The following is a 19,448-nucleotide window of genomic DNA, read 5'->3' as shown; positions in this document are numbered from 1 at the left end:
TTTGTTGGTAATTTGAATACTTTATCTAAACAACAAATAAAATAAAATTCACTTTTCTCTTGTCCAAGACATTTGAAAAATAAACAATTTGAAATGAGATAAATTCAAAATCAATATATTTGAATTTTTCTTGTAAAATTATCTATCCAAACAATAGATAAAATATATTATTAGATTAGAATTTCAAATTTTTATTTTTTCTTTATTATAAAACAATATAAGAAAATATAAATTTAATTTCTAAATATTAGTGTGGGTCAACACTATTACAGTTGACTTAACCAACTAAACCAATGCAATGATTTTTTTTAAGTTAAAAACTGTGAAATTATTTTTAACTTTTTTAATAAATAAGTGTAAGCTTAATGAACATTAACTAAAATAAATAGGTTAATGTCGACTTAGTAGATATTAACTAAAACAAATATTAGAAATAAATAACTTAAATACTTACTAAACTAAATATAAAAAATAAATAAGTTAGCATCAATAAATACTATTTAAAACAAATATTGAAAATAAATAAGTTAGCATCGGTTAAGTGGATCTTAACTTAAATAAATATTACCAACCGTTAATATGATTTTTGTTTGTAAATTAATTTTAAAAATTGCATTTTCTCTTTGCACTGAATTATAAAGTATTTTATTGTAAAACTTCGTTTGTCATAAGAAACATTTCACATTTGTTTTTTAGGGTAATGTTTTATCTAACATCCCAAAACTACAGTTTAAAACTATATAATAGAATAATCACATTTAATAATATACAGATCAGTCTTACACTAAGAAGAGCGTACGGTTATGGCCGAACGGCCTTATAAAGCAATACGAGAAAATAAAACTGAATAGGGGATACAATTCTGACCGAACGATTTACAAAAGAAAAATACCGAACGATCATACTAAACAAAAGGGAAGGTGGTCGAACGACCACCTTACTATAAACTAAACTACTGACCGAACGTCCTACTATTCGATCTTAACTTCAACCTCAACTAGGTTTTCTTTCTCCAACGTCTCTTCCAGCAGCTCGTCTCCTTCTGCTCACATCCACACGGATGATCATTGCAATGACAAAGACGAACGTACAAAACAAGACAAGACAGGAACCACAGGGTAAGCTTATGTAATTTAATTCATGTATAAACATACATTTCACACAATCAAGCACATAAGATATATTTCATTATACGATTCATGCAAAGCCTAATACTAGACTGACTATCTAGACTGTATGAAATCTGTGTAGCTACAGATGTTCGTGCACCCAGGTGATGTAGTAACTAGGATACCCTCAATAGCTGCCACCCGAGGTTAGTCCTATCTGTCCAAATTAACCATAAGGACTAGGACCTCCTGTCGTTCCCACACATGACTTACCTTCCTCTACGTGAGGACGAGTAATCACGGAACATCAGGATGAACCGTCAGCTTAGCATGCCCACATTCATACTTTACCAAATCCAATATACATTCATGAGTCATTCCTCCTCGGAACGCTCGTCCATAATCCAAAACATTTCATCAATATCATATTCCCTTCATCTTTCATTATCAATCATCTCAATTTCATCTTTCATTATCAAACATCTCAATTTCATCTTTGTACAAAAATTATTAAGGACATAGATACCGAATGTTCAATCCTAACTCAAAACGAGAACGAACACTTGGAATGAGACAGAGAGGTCTCCAGTTGCAGAATAGATTAAGACCGACAGGGTTGCTATCAGGTTGAGAAAGAAACCGAGTACAACTATATATCACAAGAACGACTAGAACGAACGTTACTTACAAAGTGAGCCAATTAGATGAACTGACTCTTGAGAGCCCCAACCGAACGCTGAAAAGACCATGCCAAGTACTAAGACTCTAGGCCGGAACCAACCGATACAGACACTTCAAGACATTCCAATAATAATACTTAGAAGAATTTACATGAAGAAACACTACAAGAAAATAGCTAGTTACCCGCGGATCATTATATACGGATTAAATCCGTATGTAATAAAAGTATTATATGCGGATTTTACATACGGATATTGGGAAATCCATTATATACGGACAAATCCGTATATAATAAAAAAAAAATTTTTATACGGAGGATCCGTATGTAACTAGCGTACGTAATAACAAAACAAGTGAAAATGAAACTGAAAGCTCCAAAATTTCCCACACTCTGAAAAAAACATATCTTCTCCCTCTTCTGTCCTCGAACGTTCAGTCGAGTTCTGCCTCTTCTCCCTCTTGTCGAAGCTCAGTCCACTTCTTCACTGCATTCTCTTCTCCGCTGTGAGTCCACCTCGCCTGCAGGGAGGCTCTTCTTCAGTGAAACCCGCACTCGACGTCACTGCTCGTAGATTCGGATTTCATTTGTCGATTACGGTGAGTAATGGAAGCTTTGAGGATTATTTTTGTTTTCGTTTTCTCTTTTTGTTCTTTGGAGGTTTGAAATTGCGATTTTGGAAACCCTAGGTTGGTTTCTTCGAAGTGGTAGAGATAAGCTGGAGCTGTAGTTGCGTTTTGGTCCTGGTAAGTTTGAATCGTTTAGATTTGAGGTTTATTTGAGTTATCTTTTCTCTCGGTGTTGTTACATTGTCCTATTTTTGCTCGTTGTTGTTTCGAGGTTTGAAATCGCGAATGAAGAAACCCTAGGTGATGGGGTCTTCGAAGTGGAAGAGATAAGATCGAGCTGCTATTGCCTTCTGCATTTAGTAAGTTTGAATTGCTTATATTTTGGTTTCGTTTTATTGGTTGTTATTGAAAATGGATCTTGACGAAAACTAGTCACTGAAAATGGTTTGCTTCGTTATTGAAATTTTTATTTTGACTTTGATACAGGAGCTGAAGTGGTTGAGAAGTGTGGGGTACCTCATTGGGAAGGCTTAAAGTGTTGTACAGTGAAGCAAAAGAGCTAGGTACTGAAGCAAGGTATAATGGAAGTGATATGGATTTGGATTGAAAATGATGAGTTAGGTATAATGGAGATAGTTATTACAGTTAGAGTAGTGTTAAGATAAAGATACGTTGGTGTGTTTAGTTCCCATCTTTATCTTCTTTTTCTCTCATCCCATCAAACTATAAAAAATAAATAAATACAAGAAAACTAGCCAGGACCATAATGAATCTAATGATCAACTAGTACTACTAGCAGAATGTTTCTCCTGGCCAAGAAATGAAATCCATGACCAAGCCAAGTATTCTGCATTATGTCATTTTTTGTTAAAATTAAAGAAAATATTTTATTTGAAGGGGAAATAGATATGATGAAGAGAAGTTTGAGCAGATATTGTCCTCCTTTATCTGATAGCATAATGATGGCAAGCACATTACTGCATAGCTGTAAGAGAGCCTTTCTGAAAACTGGCCATGGCGAATACAATTGTTTCCATATTAATTATGGTGATTTCCCATTAAGTATCCAAGTTTTGGTCTAAGTTCTAACTGCAGATGCGAAATATCAGCATATATATAGGATTCTGCTATAGAATAGTATCGTCCTTGTTTTTGGGAAAACCTTTTAATCTAATTGAAGATAAATTGCTCTCAAGCTTGAGAGATCTCTGTAAGTAAGGTGTATGTAACAGCAAAGGAGATGGGAAGTACATTGTCATTACATTTGGTGTAGAGGGAAAGAATGGGAACAGGTGTTCCTATTGAATGTTGAGCTGGGACCGCATATTGGATATTCATCAGGTTCCATGACTCACCAAATACCATATAATTCTGCATATGCTCTTCTCTGCACTGTGAATAGGCTGTTGTTTCTGAATTAGAAGTTAGAACAACACAACAAAGTTATTATGAGTTGTAAAAAACAACATCCATGCATGTACCACAAGCTATTAATCAAAATAGTTTATATTTGTAAACAAGAGTCGTCCAATAAAGAGTCTAACTTCCGTTTTTTAATCCCTCATTCATTAGTTATCTTAGCAATGGAGCTTACGTAGGAGAAGAATTTAAGGATGACTGACAAACCAAATGTCGTCAGCACAAGGTTTCTTAGTTGTTATACTTTAGCTCACCGAGACTGCATGGAGTTTAGCTTCATTACATTGAACCCAAGCAATGAGGAGCTTGGCTAGTGATATGCATATTTTAATAGGAAAAATATAGGCTTATGAACATGAATTAAAAAAGAGTTGAATTTGTTCCCATGGTGATCTCATGAAATGACTTCATGCTCATCTTACAATCAATGATTCCAATCACAAGTTTATATCAACATAATAACTTTATATGAACACAAGTATGAAATGGACGGATGAAGAAAGAATAAAAGATAAACTGTCAGAAGCCTTAGGAAGGAATAGAGAAAGGTGTGACACTTGTTGAAGTAGAGATTACTCCATGCTTCTCTAAGAAAACCTCCTAATGTTGAATCACTGACTCCTAAGAAATAAGATAAAACTCTATAATCTACTTCACACACACAAAGTTGTCAAAACTTGCTCTGAAATTTCAATATATCAAAAGTGATTTTACCAAGGATGAGGATGGCTATTTATAACCTGTGACATCCAAAATTCAAATATAAAATTCTGAGGAAATGTTTGCTACTCCTAGACATTGGAATTACCATTTCTTTTAAGAAATGAAGAAATTTGAAGTGAAAGCCAAGGACAGACTCTCTCAGCCACTATATCAGAATGTTCAAATCCTATCACTTGGGCCGTTATTCCTTTTTTCACATCCTCACTGCCAGATTAATTTCAAAACCTATTTAGTACATCAACTTAAACCAATGCTAAGCATAGAAAACTGAACATGATTTAAAATCAAGCACCCATAGTTGCTTCCATTCATACCTCCAAAACTCAAGTCTTTGAAACACAATTCTGATAATATGAATCATACACTGTGGTACGTACATGCGATCACAGCCAAGATGCAATTGCAAGGATAACAAAAATGACAATGACAATTATTGGGAAACCAAAGAACACTTGTTTTCTCATAGATTTGGTGTATCTTTCTAACACACAAGTGTATCCAGGTAAGTGTATCTTTCTCTGAATAGGCTGTTGTTTCTGAATTAGAAGTTAGAACAACACAACAAAGTTATTATGAGTTGTAAAAAACAACATCCATGCATGTACCACAAGCTATTAATCAAAATAGTTTATATTTGTAAACAAGAGTCGTCCACTATAACTACACTAGATTCCCCCATTTGAAAGGGTGTGTCTCCAGGCCAAGCCATTAGGTTCAGAACATGAAACTTTTAAATCTCCTCAGTTATGACATCTGCTATGTCCAACAAGTATCCTCTTTTGATGCAGTATATGAATTGGGCTTAAGCAATGGTGGAGCTAGGTACATGAGAGCTAGGGGTCACATTAGAAATGAGAAAGGTGACCCATATTTGTGATAGTTTTCATGTTTTCCCTTTGGAAGTCTTTGAGGTTGTCCAGACCTCCATATCATAAGGAACTGATATTTGCTGTCAGGGTTCCTTTTCTTACTAATATTAAGTGAAATTATAATTTTATAAAGTTATATATATACATACCAGTGAGATAGAATAGAGCATGACTGGTTGAATTCCTCACACTCTGATTTCAAAAATCTGCATCAATATTCTTCACTGGTTTGAAGTTGTGCTCACTGTTGTTGGTCAGATTTTGTGGTTTTGAATCTTGGTACAAGTGTGTTTACTATTGTTATACATGTTTCAAGTAGTAGCAACTCTTGTTAATCACTAAAATGAAAAATGCATACCTGATTTCCGTACTTTCAGTAGCTTGTCATGTCTTTGTTTCACAATTCTCCAATTCAATTTCTGGTCTGCTTTGGTCAATACTGTTTCTGCTCAGTTTTGTTGTGTATAAAGCTTGAGACAAGTTTCTTTTATGATTTTAAGCATGTCTCAAGGGATAGCAACTCCAATCAATCACAAAATTGAAAAATGAATGGTTGAGTTGATTAAATTCTGGATTTCAAAACTGTCACAGTTTTAAATAAAGTGTTTGCACCGTGCTTGCTGTCTTTGTGTGGTTTTAGGTCACTTTAAATCTTCTAGCTGATATCCTGTAGTTAGATCTAGTGTTTAGGCATTGTATGATTTATGTTAATAAGTAGTGTTCTTTGTCTTGACTCTGATTTATGTTAATCATCAGGTCAAAATTTCCCCCAAAGTTGTAGTAAAACAGTGAAATCAAAACTCAAGTAAGTGGTTCTAACCTTTTATTTGGATCTTTTTGCCCAAAATAATGTTGGAGTTGTGATGTTTTCTTGGATTTTAGTCAATGAGTTTGTTTTCTTTAATTTATTTATTTATCTTCTATTCTATTTTATATATTTAGCATTTATAGATATATTTATTAATTTGGTTTCTACTATTGGCTATCATGCCTTCTGCCATATTAATTTATATCTGCTTTGCACTGTTCTGTAAAAAAAATAAGTGCCAATGAGAAACTTTAAGAGCTATGTTTAAGAGATATTTTTTACAACTATCATTGACAATCCATCTTTAATTAATAAAACATTTAATCGTGAAAAAAATGTAATTATATTGTTCAGAATGACTAAGATAAATTGATTGTAATTTTCTAAAAATGTGAAATAGCTGTTAACTGATATCAAAGTATCAGCACTCTAGTTGATCTTGGAATTTGTTGAACACCCTTCGAGTGTGGTGTCATGTATCAACCACAAATCCAGAGATTCATAGGTACAAAAGTCAACTTAACTCTTAATAGATCAGCAACTTCACCAAATAACCATGGTACAATGCATAGGAAACAAAACAATCACTCTGGTTACCAGTTTCTGAGAGACAATTGAGCCATAAAACGCATGCATGCAGCAATCCCTTATGTAACAACTTCAGTTGCATCTTCAGCCACTCAATTCAACGACACAATTGCCCAAATACTTTCTCCATCATAGACCTAACCTAACCCAGTGAACTATGACACTAACATAACATTTAATTGAGTTATACCTCTACCATTCATTGGATAAAAGGTGAGTGTCCAGAAAACGTAGGCTGCTTAATAATGCTGTTCTGTAAAATCTAGATGGACCATCATAGTGTAACATTTTTAAACCAGTTCTCAAATGAGGGACCCAGAAACAAAATTGTTCTAGAATTTACTGTATACAGTCACAGTTGTCATTATACATAAACTGTCAACCATAAATTTGAAGGTTAAACATCTTCATAAAGACAACACAGGCAGGACTTCATGTAAATTCAAACACAATACTACCATGAAATAGCACAATGTTTGTCATTTCTAATGAACTGCAAAATCTTGAATTTCACTGAGTTTTGACTCCATTTAAAAGGAGTATACTCAATAACAAACTAAACATTAAAAGTACTTAGATACACACAGGAACTAATAAACAGAAACAGAGCAACACTGTAAATAAAATTCTGCAATATCCACAAGATACCCAACAAAAATGTACATCCAATTGCAAGAGGCAATAACTCCTTAAGAAACAACGAGGCTTAAAGAATTCCCCAATGCTATACGACACATCAGGTTGAAAGTCTTGCTGAGACAAGTTCCTCAGAAGAATCTTCCGACAATGATTGAAAGGCTGTTGGGGGAGCACAAAAGGGCTTTAGAAGATCATCTTATTAATCTTCTGAAGTCTGTGCATAACTCTCCAAAATCATAGTTTATTTTTCTTGGATAATTTTGTGGTTTCTTATGTTTGCTTACTATTAGATCTTCTATTATTCCTTCTAATTGCTGTGAATAGTCAATCCTCGCTAAATTTTGCTTGAATGATGTGTAAAGAATTAATGTTAGTAAAAACTAAAAACTGATTAAAAAAGTAAAAGGAAACAGAAGAACTAAAACATAAAAAAGTAAATTGAATCTGATTTTATGCACACATACTAATATATATATACTACACTCGAATTTGTGGCTGTATATCCTCCTTGTCTCGTAGTCTTTTCCAGCTCTTCATCTTCAGATGTAATGACTTGCTATCTCAAGTTGCATAAGAATAATCTGAACTGTCCATTAGAGTTTTTGACTGGCAGCAACAAGTTGACTGGTCCAACAATTCACACATCCCTATCTCAGATCAATTCACGTTCAAATTAGACTTCTCTCTTATAACTTCAGATTACTGTCAGGTGGAGGTTTCCCACTGCACTACTCTTCACAGCACCTAGACCAGCTTACCAACAATATCTCTCCAGTTTACTGCACTATAAAATGAAGTTTTTTCACTGCAAAAAAAAAACTTCATTTTATAGCTAACAAATCCCATAGCAGAAGCCACTTACCACCCCAATAGAAACCAATTTAGTGGAAGCCACTTACCACCCCAATAGAAACCAACAAATCCCATAGCAGAAGCACCTTTCCTTTTCAAGGCTTCAATAATAGGTTTTGCAATTTTTCCCTGCACATTTAATAGGTAATATCATAATAACACAAAATGTTCTTTTCTTACTTTTCCTTTCTATTCAATTGTAAACATAAATTGACCGTACAATTTTGTTTTTTGTTCAAGAATATGGCATCAGATGGTTGTGACCCTCCTATTCCACCTTCTTCAAAATCAGAAAAGGAGAAGGGCAAGAAGAAATCTTATACGGTCAAGTTGTTAAACCGTTTCAATAACGTAAATGCTTCAAGTAGTCAGCCATCTACACCTACCTCTACCTCCACTGCTAGATTTGTTCCACCACCATTACAAGTTCCTGGTTTGACACCTACTCCACCACCAATTCCACCTTCGTTGGAAGTTCCTCCTTTGACACCTAGTTCACAACAATTTGCTGCTGATCAATGGAGATCACCCTCCCCCCATGTTGGTTCTAACCCAACAACTCCCACAAATATGCCATCACCATCTCCTATAGGGGATAACCCTCCACGTTCAAGTTCAGCAGCCAATGACTTTGAAGATGTTTCCAACAATCGTCCAATCATTACACCTATTGGAGGAGGGTAAGAAAACATCAATTTAATGTTCCAAGCATATACTGTATTATTCTAATATTTGACTTTTATTTTGGTATAGCTTTTATCCAACAAAAACAGCATCCAAAGCAATCACAGCCACCATCAAGGCACAGTTTGATGAGCCATGGGTGACATGGGGACAAATACCTCAGACACGAAGAGATGTTTTCTTTGAGCGTTTTAGGGTACACTTGTGTTCATTTACATTATGTACTACACTTAATTTTAAATGTTAAGGTCCTCAATTATCTTATCCAATATTCATCTTTTTTGTCAACAGAGAAAGGTTTCATGGAGGTCTAACCATGAAGAAAAGGTGAAAAAAAATTTCCACACAAAAGCATCTCATAGATTATCTGAGATGTTTAAAAAAGCTCGAACAGAAGGAAAAAAACCTGATTGGATGGGGGATATTGTTTGGAATGGTCTTTTGGAGAAGTGGAACATGCCACTTTATAGACAAAAATGTGAAACGGCCAAAAAGAACAGGACATCTGACAAGGGTGGTTGTTTGCACACTGGGGGATCCATTAGCGTGCATGAGCATGCAATTCGTCTGGTACATATAAATTTATTTTTACATTTCTATACGGATAAACTTTAAAAATATTTGATGTTAACAACTTACATCTTCTTTGCTTGCAGTCACAGGAGCTTGGTCGGTCAGTGCATGTTGATGAAATATTTCAGCAGACACATATTCGAGCATCAACAGGAGAATTTGTCGATGAAAGGTCTAGGCGGACACATGTTAGTTTCTACTAACTTATTCTTTATTAGGTTATATAATTCTTAGGTCTATCTATTTAACGATAATCATGTATTCATTTAACAGGAAGAGTTTGAAGCCAGATTTTCTCAAATAAGATCTGAGACAGCATCCGTTGGGGCTTCAACATGTGCTCCCCTAGACCCTGCAGATGAGGAAAGATTGAGGAACCAATGTTGGTTGGATGTTGCTGGTGGAAGGTACAAGGGACGCGTATACGGCATTGGAAATGTCAGTGCTCAAGATGACTGTGTCGATAGTTACATACAACAGACACAGGCATCTTCTTCTCAGCAACCGATTGCAGAGGACATTCTTAACCTCCACACACGAGTATCAACCCATGATGACCAACTTCGACAGATGAACTCTCAATTGCAAGGCTTTATTGGTGTCATGATGCAGTATCTTCCACCTCCTGCAGCCGCAATTGCACAACAATTTCTTCAATCCCAGAATCAGCCACAAGCTAATGTTCAACCACAACAACCACAGCAACCAACAGATCAACCACAGCAACCAACAGATCAACCACAAGATGATACTGTTTATGGAGATTACTAGTTATGTTTTTAGAAGTAGGACATGTGTATGACTCACACTTTATGTAAACTTATTTGAACTTATTATGATTAACAATTATGTAAACTTTCTTATTATGATTAATGTGAAATGCATGTTTGTAGGTTTTAAAGACTTAATTTATTTATCAAATTTGTGAATGGATATAATGTCCAGGTCTTGTGAATTATCTGTGTGGTATGGGCAGGTCTTGTAAATTGTCTCTTTTTGGATGTTGGATGACCAGGTCTGCTATTCAAGTCAAGCTGTATCTAATTTATATACGGAATATCCGTATATAAATTATATACGGAATATCCGTATATAACTTATATACGGATAATCCGTATATAAGTTATATACGGATATTCCGTATATAACTTATATACGGATATTCCGTATATAACTTATATACGGATAATCCGTATATAATTTATATACGGAATATCCGTATATAATTTATATACGGAATATCCGTATATAAGTTATATACGGAATATCCGTATATAAGTTATATACGGAATATCCGTATATAAGTTATATACGGAATATCCGTATATAAATTACATACGGAATATCCGTATATAACTTATATACGGATTATCCGTATATAAGTTATATACGGATAATCCGTATGTAATCTTATCTACGCCCCTTTTATATACGGATTTTTGACCGTATATAATCCGTATATAACACCACTTTTTATACGGATTTTCGATGTTATATACGGATTTTGGCCGTATATAAATGCGATTTTTCTTGTAGTGAAACCGAACGCTGATAAATACTTAGTTTATTTGAATTTACATAAAAAAATTCGAATGTTAGTCAATGACCTAGCACGATAAACAGAAAAACTCTATTGAAGTTGGATGAACGCTATTTTCATCAAAATAGATTATAAAAGAAACAAGTACGAGCGCTTGGTGTAAGACTGAGCACCTACTCAGTACGAGTGCTTGGTGTGAGACCGAGCACTACTCAGTACGAGCGCTTGGTGTAAGACCGAGCACTACTCAGTACGAGCGCTTGGTGTGAGACCGAACACTACTCAATACAAGCGCTTGGTGTAAGACCGAGCACTACTAAACTTATGATAGAAGGCCTTGATAAATATAATAAGATACTATTGTAGTAGTGTTTACGAACAACGAAAATATACAATTACATATATATATATATATATATATATATATATATATATACTTAAGTTTATAACCGAACATCAATAACCAACTATGCTTGGCCGAATGCTCATGCATAGTATTTCGTAGTGAAGACGCTCGTTCTCAAATAGGATTCTTCCCAAATAAAAGAATCTAATTCTAACCAAGTTTACTATGAAAACCGAACGGTCAAGAACCGTCCAGTTACGAACGTACACTCTCATAGGGGATTTTCATACTTAGAAGTCATTTCTCTCAATTCAATTTCTCAACATTTATCTACGTAAGTTCATACATCCATATCATATAAATTTCATATATAATCATATTTCATTCAAAATCATCAAATCAACGAACGTTCATGCAACACGGTAAACATACAAATTAAATTAAATAAGCTTCCCTTACCTCTGAGTGTAAATGAACGTTCCTAGAGACAGAATACGGTTCGCCTGACTACAATTTCCCTCTACCCTCAACGCTCAACAACTCTTTAAACCAAAATCAAACAACAGACCAAAATGGTTCAGAATGAGACTATGAACTCATGCAACCAAAACTTGATTTGCATGTGCCAGAGAACGAACGACTAAGGACAAGAAGAACTTACCAGTTCAGAATTCGAAATCAATCGATTCAAATTGAAGCTCTGGACGCGGAAGTGCTTCTACGGTGCTTGAACGGTGATCGAAGAAGAGAAAATGTGAGATTTGGTAGAGAGAAGGGAGAGGTTTTTAGAGAGAAGAAGGAGAAATGAAAATTTTCAGAGTTTGAGAAAGAAGGTGCATGCAGAGAGTGTGACGTGAATTTTTTCAAAAATCAGTTTTGCTTCCCACTTCAAAACGAACGTTCGCTCATCTGCCGACACCTGCATTCCACTATCTGATTTTCGGATCCCCTCCGCTTGACACCTGGCGTCCGTTCAAAGGATTTTTGGGTGAGTTTTTAATGATTCTGACATTTTACATCACTTTCACAAAGTGTATATATATATAATTTAGTTTAAGAACGAAACACAACTTTTTATTATAATTTGGAGATGAAAAACATATTTAATTTTATTTAAAATCAATAAGTTAGTGTTGACTAAACACACATTAACTAAAATAAATATTAAAAATAAATAAGAACGACACAAAGGAGGAAAGAGAAGATGAGGAAGAAGAAAGAAAGAAAAACAAAAAAAGAAGAAAAAAAAATCAAATAACAATATTTACCAACAAATTTTATCAACTTAAAAAAAATCATTAATAATTACTATTAGATATTTATAAACAAATAGTTATTGATAAATTTTAATAATCAATAATTGTTGATGAATTTTCAATATGTTAATAAAATTTATAAATGAATTTGGCTAATAAAATTTTAAATGTTTCGGAATTAGGTATTTTTGTTGCAAAAGTTTCTTTATTTTTTAGTTGCGTTCACATCTTTCACATATTTTAAATTTTAATTATATACAAAATTCCATTAAAATAATTATCATAACAATTCTTTAAAAATATTAATAAATCATAAAATACCTACACGATCTTTCAAAATTTTCTGACAGCCTTTTCAAATATAAATTTATTATATTTCTGATTAAATTGTCTCCTATAAATTAAATATGTTAAAAAGCTAATAAAATTTTATACATTTAATGTGTTTATAAAGTGAGCAAAAGAGAAGTGTCTTTGTTGTAAGACATATTTTGCGCGTTGTGTTTACTATTGGAAAGAAAGATAATAACTACTTACTTTTAACGATCTTGTTAAGCTTTGACTTTGCTATTTTGAGATGTTGCTTCATAATATTTTTTATCACAACATCAAGTTTCTCTCTTATTAAGAAGAAAAAAAGTTGCATGCAAATATTTTTCTTTGTTATGATTTATTTAAATAATTTACAACAATATGGTGTTTTGGAATATTTTTTCATTTCAATAATTTTTGGACTTGATAAATACTAATTATGGACATAGTTAAAAATGTTAAGGATATGAAATACTCAAAGCTTTTCTTTTTGGTGTATTAATATTTATCTATCTCTATAATTTTGTGTTGATATATTATTGTTCTCAGGTTTAAATATCTTTATACAAAGACATTTTTAATGGAAGGGTCATATTCAGATATTATTTAGAATCTCTGCGAGTTTTATAGATATCTTAAAATAAAATACAAAAATCACGTGATACATTCCAATTAAAATAAAAGGTCATGACCTTTCATCTATATTTCTGTTATAAAGATAAAATAGATAGATTTCATAGCCATTGAAGTCATTGACATTTTCTATATAGGATAGAATGAAAAGTCAAAGGTTAATGTTATTAAATTATATCCACGAAAAATAGCAATTTCTCAATTACGGATATATACGAGTTCATATGACATTATAAGTGACAGCATGCATGCGTACTTTCCGTGAAGATAACCTTCTAAGTTTTCTAGCTTTCAAACAAACAAAAATAAAAGGAAGTTTTCTAGCTCCATCAAATATTTACTTTAAATCCAGTTCATATCACTCACGTTCTCATTGAGCCTCTATTTTTATCACCTTTATCCGATATATGGGTGATACTTCTCAGGACCATGAGCAATCGACTTTTACTATACTACATAAAAATAAATAAGTGACTAGACCTTTTTGTTTTCACAAAATACTTAAAAAAATTAAAATAAATTGACTTTTTTTAATATTAAAATTATTTTCTGTATGTCGTGAGAAGGAAATAACGAATTAGTAACAGGTAAACAGCTAACTACTGCTGACTTGGTTTATCAAAAAGTGATTTAAGTTTCCTGTGAGGGCTCTTGAATATTCTGCATGGCTTCTAATTGACGACGCGCTTTGCAGGAACGTAATGAACTTGGTAAACTGCGTTTCTAAGAAGGTGGAACGTAGTAATGTGATGGTTGATAACAAAATAGAGAAAAAAAGATATACATGCATACTCGATAGATTAAAGTGTGTCTTACAAGTTTAACATATACAAACACAGGATCTATTTTTAAGTTTGTTCTCATCTTTATTTCGTATCATGAATTTGAATTTATTTTTTTAAAAACCAACTTCAAGTAAGGATTATCAAATAACACGAATCAACTTATATGAATTATGAATAAGTAAAACGCAAGAACAATTGAACAAACACATGACCGAATTAAGAAACAATTAGATGTGAGGTAAAAAAAGAAAGAGAAGAAACAAGACTAAAACATTTAAAGAATAACATAACAGAGAAAAAATGAAGAAGGGCAAAATAGAAAAAATAAACACTACTTAAGGTTGAAGTTCCATCTATATCTTGAAGATAAACATTATTATAGAAAAGTTCAACACGATCTTGATTTAAGTGTGAAAACAACATAAAATATGACTGTATTTTACCTATAAGACACAAGTTTTGTCAAAATAAGAAATCATGTAGACGTAAGTTTTTTGTGTTGTTGTGAAATCTTAGTTTTAAGTTTAATAAGTATTTTCATACTAGATGATACACACATGGTGTAAGAGTCTAGAAAATTAAATTTAGTAGAATGAGCAAAATATTTAAACAACATATAACTCATTGGTTAGAGTATTTAGGTAATGTATGGAAAGTATTGAGTTCAACTTTTATTAGCAGCATTTTCATTTTTGAGATTTTATAAAATTTTAATTTGAAAGATTAATGAGTTTGGGTATGTTTCTTTCGGGTTTGGAAAAGAGTAACAAGAGTGAAATAAGACTTATGATACTCATTAGAGTTTTATTAGTAATGAAACTTTCGGATTGTTTAGACAATGTCGTTTGGAAGTATGTAGAGTAAAAGGAGAAGAGAGAAGAATATCATATTTTTTTAAGCACATAGACGGAAGTATCAAGAGCTATAATGAAAATAACAATCCAAGTAAGAGGAGTTAACTAGTTTTATGATTTGTTTTTAGTTCAAAAGGTTAATATAATTCCATTTTTTTTTCTTTTATATCATGTGTATTCATTTATTTGCATATGTAGTGTTTTGGTGACTATTTTGTTTTCGTTAAAATTATATAATATATAAATATTTTTACTGGTGTTTTTCATATTCGCAGTTTCAATAATTTTTTATAAGTGGTTACCGTTGTGTTATAATATTATATACATATTTTGTATAAGGATGGGAAGTAGCAGTTTTAATATGAATTATGTTTCTGGATTGTTATACTATAATGTATATAAAAAGGTTTAAGGATTTGTAGAAGTGACGGTGGTTGTTTAGTATTATTAGATATTATATAATGAAAATTATATAATTGACGATTTTGATTATTAAATTTTTTAGGTGAGTAAATTTTTGGTACCTGCAACCTTTGGAATTACACATTTCGTAAATATTTTACATATATATTTTTTCATAAATAATTATTTACGGAAAAACTTGTATGTATGTAGTTATCAATTTTGATGAAACAATTTATTTCAGACTTAGACATTTATTAAAATACATATATTATAATAGAAAATTTATATATGATATCTAAGAAATAATCATTAAGCAAATAATATTAAAATTCAACCATATTCCCATATAAAAAGTTTAAAATCCAAACACTATAAATTCTAAATATTATAAGATACAAATATTTAGTTATGTAATATGAGTCGAAGATCTCCAAACATAAAATTAAATATAAAGCCTAAGAATTTACTAATATTAATAATCACGATAATAATTAAGCAAATTAGGAAGTTCTTCATTTTCTTGTTTTCCAAAGCTTGGCTTTCTGCAGTTGTAACTTGGCAATGGTCCCCAAGTGAACTTCATCTGGACCATCAGAGATTCTCAGTCTCTTTGATGTTGTCCAGAGATGATCCAGAATGGTTTCATATGAAACACCAGTTGCTCCATGCACTTGCTTTGCCATGTCAAGCACCTTTAGTGCCATGTTCGATACAGCTACCTGCTCCCATTCCAAACAGAGTGTTGAAAGAATCAACATCAGAGTGAAGTGATAAGAGCCATAGAGTAGAACATTACGCTCTGCTATAAACAATTACTTTTTTCATTGCTAGTATCTCCCGATCATTTTTGTTCCCAAGCCTATGAAGTTGGTCAGCGGCTTCCAACACTAACAATCTCGTCCTCTCTAGCTCTATTCGAGACTGAACATCAGAAGCTAAGTAAATTTTGGGGCAACAACTAACATCAACACTAATAGTTTTTCGCTTAGTGAAATCAGAAATGGCTGAGCAAAAGTGAACCCAGGGGATAGGAAGGATCAAACTAACATTAGATCCCAATATTCAATAGTAGATAACAGAGTTCAAACCAACATCAGATCCCAATGTTCAACCTAAGAAATACTTTTTTACTTACTTGAGCAATCTCAAATCCATGTCCTATGAAATGGTTGCGTTGAAGTCAGGTTTCCCCTGTCCATATGTTTTGATCACACTTGATTATTGACATGAATGGCAGATGACTGTTAGTGAAATAACTTTCAATCAAATGCTCACCATGACTATAAGAATTCTACATCTTAGATCCATAGCACCACTATAAGAATGCTACCTGTGGTTCTGTCATAGCAAATCCAGACCCAATTATCCCCTCATGCAAAGGAACTAGCCATTCTTGTAGTTGTTCTTCATTTCCATAACGTAGTAAAACCTAATATGAAAATTAATGCTACTAAATTAGACAAAAATGCAACATCAATAGAGTGCATATTGAATCTGATAAATTCCAGAGATCCGATCAATGTTAGTCAGTTAATGATCAACCGAACAAATCAATATGTTCCATGTTACCTCCATATTATCTGTGTCAGGTTAATCCATATTATTGAAGGAAAGGTTGAGAGAGTGGAACAGAGACAAATGAGAGAGTGGAACAGAGGAATATTAAACTGCTTAATCTTAATTTTTGGAGTGCAATTGCTTTTATAAAGCAAATAAGTGAACGTAAATGTACGAAAATGTTGGCCTCTATAACCACTAACAAACTAGTGCTCTTAGTGCCTAGAAAATAGCAAATAAATTCTACTAGTCAACATGACTTTTATTTTCCTAAAAAATAGCATAACATATAATTTTAATTTTAATTTTTTTAATTTCCAATAGTCATTAATCAACACTCCTCCTTGACTTTGGAACTGCAAACTCCAAGCTTTTGTCTCAAGAACTCAAATCTAGATTTTGGAAGTGCCTTGGTTAGGATATCAGCAACTTGATCTTCTGATTTGCAGTAGACTAGTTTCACTTGTCCTTCTCTTTGAACTTCTCTTAAAAGGAAAAGTTTTATCTTAAAATGCTTTGTTTTGCCATGAAAAACAGGATTATTGGCAATTGAAATTGCAGCTTGATTATCAACAAAAATCTTTGTGCTGTCTTCTTGTTCTATGTGTAAATCAGCCATGATCTTCCTTATCCAGACAGTTTGATTTACAGCAGCTGCAGCAGCAACATACTCTGCTTCTGCTGTTGATTGAGCTATAATTTCTTGTTTTTTGGAACACCATGAAAAAACTCCAGAACCAAGTGAGAAACAATAACCAGAAGTGCTTCTCATATCATCAACACATCCTGCCCAATCACTATCTGAATAACCATGAAAACTTAAGCTTTCAACTTTCTTGAACCGTATACCATAATCAATTGTGCCTTTAACATATCTAAGAATTCTTTTTGCTGCTTGAAAATGAATTTCACTAGCACAATGCATGTACCTTGATAACAAACTCACTGAATGCATGATGTCTGGTCTGGTGGCAGTTAAATACATTAAGCATCCAATTAAGGATCTAAACAGCTTTTCATCAACCTTTTCAGCACCATCTTCTCTGCAGAACTTTTCTTTTTGGTTCATTGGAGTTGCAGCTGACTTACACTCTCCCATGTTGAACTTCATAAGCACTTCCTTTGCATACTTTTCTTGGCACACAAATATTTCATTCTTCTTTTGTTGCACTTGCATACCAAGAAAAAATGTCATCTTTCCAAGGTCTGTCATTTCAAAAACATTTTCCATTTCTTCTTTAAACTTGTCAATCATCTCCTTACAATTTCCTGTAACAAATAAGTCATCAACATACAGAGATATCATAAGTATATCTTCATTCACCTTTTTAATATATAAGGTGTACTCACTCAGACTTTTCACAAAGCCTAAGCTCATTAAATGTGCATCAATTCTGCTATACCAAGACCTTGGTGCTTGTTTCAAACCATATAATGCCTTTTTCAGTAGATAAACCTTGTCTTCTTGTCCTTGAAGAGCAAAACCTTCTGGCTGTTCCACAAAAATTTCTTCCTCCAAATATCCATTCAAAAATGCTGATTTTACATCCAATTGATGTATAAGCCAGCCCTTTTGTGCAACTAGTGCTAGCAGCAATCTTATTGTGTCTAACCTGGCAACTGGGGCAAATGTTTCAGAGAAATCCACCCCAAACATCTGAGCATATCCCTTGACAACAAGTCTTGCCTTGTACTTGTTCACAGAACCATCGGGATTGAACTTGGTTCTATAAACCCACTTTACTCCAATGGCCTTCTTATGACTAGGTCTATCCACCAACTCCCACGTCTGATTTTTTTCAATCATTTTGAGCTCCTCTTCCATAGCATTTATCCATTTTTTGTCAGTTGCAGCCTCTTCATATCCACCAGGTTCCATGACAGCAACATTACACCTTTGATAGATGTCAGAAAGCAATCTTGTTCCTCTGACAGGTTCATCATCCACATCTTCATTCTCCTCCTGCAATCCAAGGTCATTGTTGCCTTTCCAGTTCAAACAATCAAATTGTTCAAGGAATTTGTTGTCTTTCCAGCTCCAACAGTCAAACTCCAAGAATTTCACATCCCTGCTAACACTGACTTTGTTTTTGTGTGGAAGATAGATCCTGTAGGCCTTTGAAATCAAGCTATAGCCTACAAAAATTCCAGGTTCTGCTTTCTTGTCCAATTTGTCTCTCTTAATATGAGGAATATAAGAGAAACACAAGCAACCAAATATCTTTAAATTAAACAGCTCAGGTTTGTA

The 19,448-nt window shown here is 33.1% G+C and overlaps 1 protein-coding gene across 1 annotated transcript; it reads left to right on the top strand.

Moving 5' to 3' along the window:
* The first annotated feature begins 8,498 nt into the window (after window positions 1–8,498).
* On the top strand, window positions 8,499–10,283 carry LOC148205875 (uncharacterized). The gene is made up of 5 exons (XM_088112316.1): window positions 8,499–8,935; window positions 9,009–9,135; window positions 9,231–9,509; window positions 9,596–9,700; window positions 9,786–10,283. The coding sequence occupies exons 1-5, from the start codon at window positions 8,499–8,501 to the stop codon at window positions 10,281–10,283; spliced, it is 1,446 nt and encodes a 481-aa protein (XP_087968442.1).
* Window positions 10,284–19,448: the final 9,165 nt, after the last annotated feature.

This window comes from Vigna umbellata, chromosome 1 (assembly GCF_029865625.1).
Source record: "Vigna umbellata cultivar VRB3 chromosome 1, Vumbellata_1.0, whole genome shotgun sequence".
NCBI classification, from domain to species: domain Eukaryota; kingdom Viridiplantae; phylum Streptophyta; class Magnoliopsida; order Fabales; family Fabaceae; genus Vigna; species Vigna umbellata.
The sequence above is the reverse complement of the archived record's forward strand: the minus strand, read 5'-3'. Positions and strand labels throughout refer to the sequence as shown.

Bases quoted from the DNA above. Each gene is read 5' to 3' on its own strand.
- LOC148205875 (XM_088112316.1), top strand. From the start codon at position 8,499: ATGGCATCAGATGGTTGTGACCCTCCTATTCCACCTTCTTCAAAATCA. The intron at 9,136-9,230 runs GTACACTTGTGT...TTTTGTCAACAG, and splicing joins TTTTCTTTGAGCGTTTTAGG to AGAAAGGTTTCATGGAGGTC. The intron at 9,510-9,595 runs GTACATATAAAT...CTTTGCTTGCAG, and splicing joins ATGAGCATGCAATTCGTCTG to TCACAGGAGCTTGGTCGGTC.